The sequence below is a fragment of the Phytophthora cinnamomi genome, assembly GCF_018691715.1.
Source record: "Phytophthora cinnamomi strain GKB4 chromosome Unknown Contig39, whole genome shotgun sequence".
Taxonomy (NCBI): Eukaryota; Oomycota; class Peronosporomycetes; order Peronosporales; family Peronosporaceae; genus Phytophthora; species Phytophthora cinnamomi.
The window spans coordinates 362,016-371,431 of NW_027150972.1; the positions used below are offsets into that span (position 1 = coordinate 362,016).

Below are 9,416 nucleotides of genomic sequence, written 5' to 3' on the forward strand. Positions count from 1 at the left end.
CTCCCCCGCTGTACCAGACGCTAACATCCCTCATTGCAGCATTATCAGTAGATGCTGAACCCGGGTCCCATCGATTTCGAGCCGCGTGTGCTCAGTTCTCCGTCTTGATGACCATGTGCAGGCCGAGACGCCGCGCTTCAAGACCTTGGGCGTACGAGCCGACCGGACCACGCCCGGAGGACGCTGAAGGCCGTCGAGGGCAATTTCATTGAGTGTGATCACAAGGCGGTGCAGCATGGCAAGGTGGACAAGGACCTGAAGATGAAGTTGCTGGCTATAATCCCTGTACGTCAGGTCCTCCCTACAAGGCCTACCGCTACTGTTCAACTGAGATCTGCTCTTCAACTGCGAGATGAGGAAACCAGACAGCAACGCGATGACCACCGTGCAAGCTGCAGCTGTGGCTGAAGCGAGATTGCTTGTAACTCTGGGTAAATGGACCTCGTTTAATCCCCCAGCACAGTGCTGGAAGCACTCAGCGCTGAAAGCGACGATGATGGCACCGCCGAAACTGAAGTGCGCATGTTTATGTCAGATTGCCCCCTCCAAAACTTGATTTTCCTGGTCATGCGACGTGTGAAACCCTACTATTTGTATGTCTTTCAGAATCGTTCAACCGTTACGGCACTCAGCGCTACGTCGTCCTCGGCGTCACCACTCGCGGAATCGACTCGTGTGCGATGGACAAGAAGGACCTGCAGAACCTCGTCTGCGGCGGCAGTGCGTGGCTGCTTATTCACTCTTCTGTGCACCCTCATCGTTTTCTGACTCATTCCGTTGATCTGCAGTCGCGGGCTGCGCGTCTCGAACGGCAGTGGCCCCGCTGGAGCGGCTCAAAATCCTGCTGCAGGTCCAAGACTACATCAAGAAGGACGGCGCCGCGGCCGGCGGTTCTTCTCCAGTCAAGTACCGCACCATCGGGCAGTCGTTGCGGCAGATTCATGCGGAGGAAGGTCTGCGTGGATACCTGAAGGGGAATGGTGCCAACTGCGTCCGCGTGTTCCCATACGTGGCCATCCAGTTCGCCGCCTTCGAGCGTCTCAAGCCACTCTTAATTTCTGACGGCGCTGACACCCTCAGTCCGCTGCAGAAGCTCTTTGGCGGTGCTGTTGCTGGCATTGTGTCGGTTGGTATCACATACCCTCTTGACGCTGCTCGCGCTCGCCTGACCGTACAGGGAGGCCTGGCCAACACCGCGCACACGGGTATCCTCAACACTTTGTCAACCGTTGTGCGGACTGAAGGACTGCGCGGTGTTTACCGCGGCGTGCTGCCTACCATTTGGGGTATCGCGCCGTATGTGGGGCTCAACTTCACCGTTTTTGAGACGCTTCGCAATACGGTACCCCGCAATGAAAAGGGAGAGCCGGATGCGATGTATCTCCTGGCTTGTGGAGCTCTTGCCGGAGCTTGTGGCCAAACTGCGGCCTACCCCATGGATATCCTCCGTCGTCGGTTCCAGCTCAGTGCCATGCGCGGTGATGCCACGGAGTACACAAGCACGCTGGGAGGTCTGCGCACGATCGTCCGCGAGGAAGGCGTCCGTGGACTTTACAAGGGACTTGCGCCAAATTTCATAAAGGTGGTGCCATCGATTGCCATCATGTTCACTACAAATGAACTGCTGAAGCGCGGCATCAAGAAATACGACCTGTGAACCAAGGAACTCTCGTGATTTAGAGCTAAATAGAGCAAAACTGAGCTTTAGAATACGTACATGAGTGTTTAACAGAGCCACATTAGTGGAACGCGCTAGAGCTCGACTCGTCCTCAACAACCAGCGAAAAGCTGACGACACCAGGCATCGTGTAAATGTCGATCGCAGGGGCGGCGCCACCCACGGCAATGACATCCGTAGCGTGGTCAACGACACAAAAATGACAGGAGGGCAACGTCGATCTGGCAGCCGCGAGGAGTTGACCCGAGCTGCGATTCCACTTCTTCAGACTGGCATCATTCCCCACGCTGAGCAGCTCCATGTGGTGGAACACGACGTCGTGGACATCGCTAGTCGTCTGGGTGTAGTGCACAGGCACTCGGGAGGGCAGATGCCACATTCCGAGGAACCCACCAGAACTAGATCGGCCTCCAGGAGACCGTCTACTGCCACCACCACATGCCAGCCACATCTCAGACTCATCGTGAGCAACAGCTCCAACCCACAGCGACGGCGAGGCCGGTGATGCTGAGGACGATTGCGTCGCCGGCTGAGGCCGCAGGAACTCGACCTTCTTCTCCTGGCGCACGTCCCAGATGCCGAGCGTGCCGTCCTCTGACCCCGTCACCAGTTCCTGCGAATGCTGCAGGTGGCGCACGGCGTGCAAGTAGTCTTCGTGTCCCTCCAACTGGCGCGTGAACTGCTGCGTGGTGACGTCCCACTCGTGCGCGACGCTGTCTCCTCCGGCCAGGAACAAATGTCCCGACGTCTTGCTCACTGCCACATCGTTCACCTCCGAGGCTGGCAGCAGAGCCCCTCGGAATCCCAGCGTGCGCCGCTTCAAGTGGTCCACGTGCACTGGCTGCAGCTTCTTGGCGCTTGCCGGGTGCTTCACCGCCGCCAGAATGTCCTTCCACTTCCACACGCGAAAGTCCTGGTCTCCCCCACTGCCATCAATTAAAAAATAAGCTATCTTGTCAGAGCTTGCCGTAGTACTGGCAGACACATTGACTGCAGCTTCTGATACCTAATTAATAATGGGTCCGCGTCATCTCCAGCAAAACGGAGCGAGTAGATCTGCGTCGAGTGCGCCTGGAATGAGAGGTTTGGGCCGGGGAAGGCGGTCGCCCTGTACACACACAATAAAATGGATACATTATGCATGACTTAGTGCTCAATTTTTAAATGAGCAGGTGACACATTTTGTTGAGCGAGAGCGTACTCGCCGCGCCCCACTTGGTCCCAGTATGCGGGCTTCATGACTTGGCCGAGCTGGTAGACGTGCAGTAGCCCCGAGCTCGTGGCTGCCACGAGCACCGTCTGGCCGCCCGAGACCTTCTCGGGGGCGAACACCGCCTGGTACACGATGGTCTCGCTCGCGCGCATCTTGCGCAGCAGCTCGGCGCGGTACGCGCCCTCATCGTACGCTGCTGGGTCCATCGCCTTCTTTCCGCTAATATTCGATTTTGGGTATGGTATTTAGGTCAGATAGCCCATATTTGGGGCATCCTTTGGGCTCCAAATTTGGGCCTCATAAAGCAAGTACTTAAGTACGTCACTAAGCCAGGGCTTCGTGCTGCATCGCATGTAGCAATGGAGCGCCTCCAAAGCCTTCACCACTGCAAGAGCGGTATTAATAGGGGTTTAGCTAGACCCAGCAGTGCGTCGTTGACTGCAGTCAATTAGACAAGGCCCATAAAGAATGCAGGCCGCAGGAATGGGAGCGTCGTCCCCGCCGTCGTCGGCCAGGAAGAGCATGTACCGATGCATGTCACGCCGTGCCTCGCAGATGGACTCCTTTGCCTCGGAAGTGCCCCAGAATGTGAGTCCCCGATGGTTGCACTTAGTTGCTGCACGCGCAGACCACTGACATTTGATATTGTTGCAATGGTTCGCGCAGGAGTTCGGCGGAGTGTTGGTGACGCCGGAGCAGATCCGCATGGCGTTCCAGTTCCTGGACGTGGAGAAGAAGGGCCGCGTGACGCTCGAGAACCTGCGCTCTCGCCTGGGCATCTTCTACGACAACATGAGTCTCAAGGACGTGCGTCTGCTGCTCAGCGAGGAGGCCGAGCTCACGGAGGAGTACCTGAACGCTCTGCTGCTGCCGAACGAGGTCAAAAACTTCGATCCCGTGGCGGAGGCCTTCAAGGCCTACGATCCGGAGGAGACGGGCTTCATCTCGCGCGAGATGCTGCGCTACGTGTTCGAGCGTCTGGGCTACGGCGCGCTTGCGGAGGAAGACCTGGACGTGCTCATCTCGTGCGCGGACGCTGACCACGACGGCCGCATCAACCTGGCGGACTTTCGAGCCATGCTAGAGTAAAAATACGCTTCATTGCTCTCTCTGTCTCTGCTTCCTACAACAGCTTCGTCGCCCCTCTCACCTGCTTAAGAGCTGCGTGCGACAGACCACATTTGACGTGGTAAGTACACGATCTGCCCTACGGTCCCTTTGGCTCGAGAGCCACCGACTCGTCCGTCCGCAGAGAACTCTCTCTCTTCTCTCTAATCCCGGCTTCCCCTGTCTTTTTCACCCTCCCTTGACCGCCCGATGGGGTCCGTTCTCTATTTCTTCTTTGGCTGCTGCTTGCCGCTCTTGTTGTTCTTGCCATTGGCGTTGGCGTCGCCGCCCTCCGCCTTCATGGCGGCCTTGCGCGCGATCTTGTCCTGCAGCGCCTTGGCGTCGGCCTCGCGCTTGGCCAGCGGGTTGCCCTGGCTGGTGTTCTTGGCGTGCTTGGCCTGGCGCGCCTGGGCGCGCTGTGCAGTAGCAACACAACAGTAGCAACACCACGGCAAAACGAATGAGTTTCTGGGTTTTTTAACGGCGCAAACAGCGCTGCAAGGCAGCAAATCTAGCTGTCGGTACGCACCGCGCGGTCCACGTCTCGCTGGTTGCCACGGGTCATGTCGTCTCGGCCTGGGCCTGGTCCTGCGCTGCTACCTGGAGCTTCTCGAAGAAATTGTGAAATGAACCGACGGCTCGCGGTCACGCGGCGGTAAACTACATCGACTTATAATCCATAGCTCCCTCCAGCGAATCAACTTGCATTCGGATGGATAAAATCTGCGTTGAGTGGATAGTTTTTATAAAGTATGGGAATAATATTCATGTCTCACGTCGGTCTCAGAAAACGAATTCGCAACGGACGATCAGCAATGCTGAGCTTCCCAGTCGGTGCGACCGGCAGGCGACTGCGTCTCGGCCCCGCGCCCAGCAGAGGAGACGCCTGGCGCCGCCGCAACCCCGCAGTCACCACGACGACGACGCTTATTGACCTCAAGCAGCAGCAGCTGGTCGCAGCCCAGCAGGGCGCGGCGGGCCCGAGCCCTGTTGACGTTGATACACTGCCCCAGCCGGAAGAATTCCCACTATTACAGGCCCCGGCGCTGCGTAGGCGAGGGATTCGCACTGCATTCCGCCTCATGACGTTCTCGGACGAGGACGAGGACTCGGACTACGAGCCGTCGCAGGGGGAGGAAGAAGGAGAACGGGGGAGCGAAGTAGAAGAAGAAGAAAAGGAGGAGGGAGACGACCCCAGTGCCGAGGAGCTGTTCGAGAGTTACCACCAGGATACGGGGACGAGTGAGGAGGAAGTGGAGGAGGTGGAGCTGGACGAGGACTTGCGCTGGTGGAAGAGCGGCGAGGACAAGCGTCGCTGGGAGAAGCGCTACCGACAGGCAGACGCGGCCTTCCGCAAGCGCTTCGGCTGCGCCATCGACACGCCCGCGCAGCCCGAGACCAGGAGGAGACTACGGCGAGAGAAGAACCGCCATCGAGCCTACAAACTCGTGCTGGCGGGCCTGGTGGTCGCCTACTTGGTGCAGCTCGCGGTCGTGTACTCGGCGTCGTCCTGGGCGTTCTCGATGGTCGCGTGGCGGACATCGACCACCGAGGAGAGTGACGACACTCGTGTGAACTTAAGTGACGGAAAGGTTATTGACGAGACGCGGGGGCGGTCTGCGCCGGCAGTGCTACCATCGGAGCAGCAGGTGCCGGAGCATGTGCGAACGGGGCTTCACCTTTGCGCGACGCTCTCGCGGCGCGTGGTCAAGTCTGAGCATGATGTGACAGCTACGCAGCATGCGCTACGTGCGTGTGATATTGCGGTGAAATTTGCGCCGCTGAAGTCAAGAGAGGGGATCGAAGCACATGTGCTGCGTGGCGACCTGCGCAGCCTTCTCGCACGATTCGATGGCGCCGACGAAGACTATAAAGACGCCCTGACATTGGTGCTGGAGGTCGAAAGCAGCAGCATCGACTCAAAGCTTGCACCAGCGTTGTCTCAAGAGCTAGACCTCAAACTGGTCGCCAACCGCTGGACGCAATTGTACAAGACTAAGGGCTTCAAGGAGCTACGACGCGAGGCCAAAGCTCGTACTGCAGATAACAACGATGCAAGCGCAATACGCGAGTTAGCGGCCGATTGGTTGAGTGCGTTCAAACAAAAGAAACCTGTTCTGGAAGTGCTCACTCTCCAGCGCAGTTGGACACTGCGTCGTCTCAAGTACGAGGCCTTAGACGACGAGAATGAGGCAACATCCAGTGTGCGTTAGCATTGACTACTACGTGTGAATCGCTTCGTATTTTTTCCCGCTAATCTATTCTGATCACAGCTTCGACTTATTCCTCCTCGTCCTCGTCCTCTTCATTTTCCTCGCTGTCTTCACCCTCATCACCGTCGTCATCCTCCTCTTCGTTTTCGTCTTCGCTGCCACCTTCCTTCTCCTCCTCTTCACTGTCTTCCTTCTTCTCCTCTGCCGCCTCGGCAGATTTCAGCTCCTCACCCTTCGCCTTGAGTTCACGCACTCGCTCCGACTGCTGGCCATGCTGCTCCAAGTATGCTGCCAGATCTTCAACAAAATCGTATGTCTCAGGGCTCAACTGAACCGCCCTCTCCAAGCACTTCGCCACCTCCGAGTCAAAGGCGTCGTCCCCGGCACTTCCACTCCTCGCCATGCGCATGTTGGCCAGATTGAAGTGCAAGTTGGCGTTACTGGGGAACTTGTCCGCAGCGTCTTCAAACACCTTCACCGCAGCGTCCAGATCTCCCATCTCTCCAAACGCTTCCGCCAGCGCAGCCAACGTGACTCCGTACGCCTTCCTGAGCTCCGCAAGATCCTCCTCATCAGCGTCCCTCCCATTTCCAGCTTCCAGCGCTTCTGCGTTGATTTCCATCGCCTTCCTGTACGCCTTCGTGGCCTCCCGCTGCTGCTCCATCGCTGCATGCGCCAGTCCCAGTCGGAACCAGACCGATGCGTCCTTCTTGCCGTCCTGCATCTCGCTCGCCTGCACGAAGCACTTGAGCGCCTCCTCCGGCTGCCCAGCGGCCGAATACACGTCCGCGAGGTGTGTCAGCGCCCCCAAGTGGCCCGGCTTGCACTTGACCGCCTGCTGGAAGGATAGCAATGCACCGTCGTACGACTCCAGCTGCTCGAAGGCCAGGCCGGCGGAGAACGCGTCGTCGAAGCCCAATGTGTCAATCTCCACCTCGGTCTCATTCTCCCCAGTCTCTTTCTGGGTCTTGTGCTTCTTCTTCGCGCGCGAATTTTCGGCTGCAGCATCCGAGGCGCCAGTCGATGCAGAGGGCAGAACGTTGCGTTGCTGGCGCTTGAGCTGCTGCTTCAGCTTGTTCTTGCCCATGGTCGCCGTGTCTTCCGTAGCTCCTCGCGTTTCGTGCACTGGTCGACACGCATGTAGGCATATCCGCCAATCACAGCATTTACACCCATAAATTACAACCAATCCGCAGCCACGTTGATATCTGATAACACCGGAGAAGAGTAATCGGAGACTAATCGGGAAGAAGTATCATACCAGGAGTCCTGCTGCTGCGTCTGACTGCGCTGCTCTTGGCCATGGCGTGGCGCTGCAGTGCGCTCTCGAACGACGGACTGGTGGACAACTTGGCGCGCGCCGGCATCGTCCAGTCGCAGCGCGTGGCTCGCGCCATGAAGGCCACGGACCGCGCAAAGTACGTGGCGCCGGTGACCGAAAGCGACGCGGACGCGCCTCGCCCCGTGTCCCCCGCCCAAGCCTACCAGGATGCCCCACAACGCTTGGGCTACGAGCAGACCATCTCGGCTCCACACATGCACGCGTACGCGCTGGAACTGGCGGACGTAGCCATCCACAACATCGAGCACCCGCGAGTTCTGGACGTGGGCGCCGGATCGGGATATCTCACCGCGTGCCTGGGCCACCTGGTGGACCAGGACGGCGGCCGAGTGTTCGGCATCGAGCGCATCCCGCAACTCGCGCAGTTGGCGCTGAAGAACATTGAACGCGCGGACGGAGACTTGGTCCGCAGGGGCATCGTCTCGGTCGAGCGTATGTGCGATGAATTGATTGGGGTGGTGGTGTGTTGTTTTGTCTGACAGACTGCGTGGTTGTTGGTGGTAAGGTGCGGATGGGTGGGCGGGCTTGCCGAACCAAGCCCCGTTCCACTTTATTCATGTCGGGGCTGCTGCGGTGGAGCCGCCGCGGGCGCTGATGGAGCAGCTCGCGGAAGGTGGACGGCTCGTGGTGCCTGTCGGAGAGCAAGGAGCGAGTCAAGTGCTGCTGGAGATCCAGCGAACGGACAAGGAGACGTTCACCAAGCGTGAGCTGATGGGGGTGTCTTACGTTCCACTTGTGCGTCAGCGCACGGAGCTCTAGCCGTTCGAAGCGGTTTGGGCATGAATGCATGCACATACTCCTGAGGATCGGTGTTCCTGATCGAGGGGATATAAGGCAGGACAAGCGCAATCTGGAGCCCACAATTTTCTTTTGCCAAGTATTGGATTCATGCTGACTGGTAAGCATAACGATTTCACTGATAATTAAAGAGGGTCCCGCGAACGCTGGTAGCGTAAGCAATGCATGGGACTGGTTTAGTTTTATACTGTTCTTCGAGCTACGAGGTGATCCGATACGTTCCTGTTCCGATAAAATATGCGAAAGCGCGTGCTCCAGCACTTGTTGGTTGTTTAGTCTCCGAGTTGTACCTGTGCGAGATTTCTCCCCCCCCCCACCTTTAATCGATATGTAGGCGCGCTGAGCCTAGTGGTGTGACTGGCCCTGGCAGCCTTAGCGAGTCAAGGAAATTGTTCCATTAAAGTAGCGGTTCTCGAGTCTGGACTTTCGATTAGCCGTAGTATTTGATGCATTGCTTTGTTGAATCCATAAAATCACTGAGAGCTTGTATGCTAGCCGCGTGCATTTCATGTGTCACCACGATCTGCCATAAAAATGCTGTACACGGTTTAGTAAAAATGCATGTGCATTTTAAAAGAAATTTTATTCTACTTCAGTTTTTGACATTTCAGTTTGACTATTGCATTGTAGCACCACCCATGGTGGCGATAAACCGAACTTCGTGAATCCAACTGCGGATAGAGGAGATTTCAATCTGGGCAATTTGCTGAACGACGTGATGCTGAGCGGTGAAATATAGCAGCAAGCGTGCCGGACAAGTGATGGTTGAGCCAACCATTCTACTTTCGAGCCCACATTCTAGTGCGCGAGGAAAGGCATAGATAATGGCCTCGTACGCAAACCTCCCCGTTAAGTCTCCAACAGCCTCCACCACACAGCCGCCGGGACCCCCGCATATCCGACGCAGCTCAGCAGCCTCGTAATTGTCCGTACCCAAGTCTTCCTCGACAAATGATAACACCTGTGTAGTACAAAACGCGCCAGGCTTTTGGCCGGTTATAGGCGTATCGAGTTGGAGGACGAACTCATAAACTCCGTCCGGAGTCGACTGCGCCCATGGACCGA

At 57.5% G+C, this 9,416-nt stretch overlaps 7 protein-coding genes across 8 annotated transcripts; 4 read left to right on the forward strand and 3 right to left on the reverse strand.

Moving 5' to 3' along the window:
• Positions 1-680: 680 nt before the first annotated feature.
• IUM83_10591 (Mitochondrial Carrier (MC) Family) lies at positions 681-1,657 on the forward strand (the record flags this gene model as incomplete). The annotated part of the gene is made up of 2 exons (XM_067935103.1): positions 681-720; positions 789-1,657. The coding sequence occupies 2 exons, from the start codon at positions 681-683 to the stop codon at positions 1,655-1,657; spliced, it is 909 nt and encodes a 302-aa protein (XP_067791608.1).
• Positions 1,658-1,739: 82 nt separating this feature from the next.
• IUM83_10592 (THO complex subunit 6) lies at positions 1,740-3,097 on the reverse strand (the record flags this gene model as incomplete). Its single annotated transcript, XM_067935104.1, has 3 exons — positions 1,740-2,604; positions 2,685-2,786; positions 2,880-3,097. The coding sequence occupies 3 exons, from the start codon at positions 3,095-3,097 to the stop codon at positions 1,740-1,742; spliced, it is 1,185 nt and encodes a 394-aa protein (XP_067791610.1).
• Positions 3,098-3,374: 277 nt separating this feature from the next.
• Positions 3,375-3,980, forward strand: IUM83_10593 (Calcium-dependent protein kinase 29; the record flags this gene model as incomplete). The annotated part of the gene is made up of 2 exons (XM_067935105.1): positions 3,375-3,479; positions 3,558-3,980. The coding sequence occupies 2 exons, from the start codon at positions 3,375-3,377 to the stop codon at positions 3,978-3,980; spliced, it is 528 nt and encodes a 175-aa protein (XP_067791609.1).
• Positions 3,981-4,222: 242 nt separating this feature from the next.
• Positions 4,223-4,563, reverse strand: IUM83_10594 (small EDRK-rich factor 2-like; the record flags this gene model as incomplete). The annotated part of the gene is made up of 2 exons (XM_067935106.1): positions 4,223-4,414; positions 4,528-4,563. The coding sequence occupies 2 exons, from the start codon at positions 4,561-4,563 to the stop codon at positions 4,223-4,225; spliced, it is 228 nt and encodes a 75-aa protein (XP_067791611.1).
• Positions 4,564-4,813: 250 nt separating this feature from the next.
• Positions 4,814-6,211, forward strand: IUM83_10595 (uncharacterized protein; the record flags this gene model as incomplete). The annotated part of the gene is made up of 1 exon (XM_067935107.1): positions 4,814-6,211. One exon carries the CDS (start codon positions 4,814-4,816, stop codon positions 6,209-6,211), a length of 1,398 nt encoding a protein of 465 aa, XP_067791425.1.
• A 67-nt stretch (positions 6,212-6,278) lies between these two features.
• Positions 6,279-7,298, reverse strand: IUM83_10596 (the record flags this gene model as incomplete). 2 transcript variants are annotated; one of them, XM_067935109.1, is made up of 1 exon in its annotated part: positions 6,279-7,298. In XM_067935109.1, one exon carries the CDS (start codon positions 7,296-7,298, stop codon positions 6,279-6,281), a length of 1,020 nt encoding a protein of 339 aa, XP_067791622.1. The 2 variants fall into 2 exon arrangements, with proteins under 2 accessions (XP_067791622.1, XP_067791623.1); XM_067935108.1 differs by having other exon boundaries at positions 6,279-6,710.
• A 215-nt stretch (positions 7,299-7,513) lies between these two features.
• On the forward strand, positions 7,514-8,312 carry IUM83_10597 (protein-L-isoaspartate O-methyltransferase; the record flags this gene model as incomplete). The annotated part of the gene is made up of 2 exons (XM_067935110.1): positions 7,514-7,985; positions 8,059-8,312. 2 exons carry the CDS (start codon positions 7,514-7,516, stop codon positions 8,310-8,312), a joined length of 726 nt encoding a protein of 241 aa, XP_067791612.1.
• Between the last annotated feature and the right edge of the window lie 1,104 nt (positions 8,313-9,416).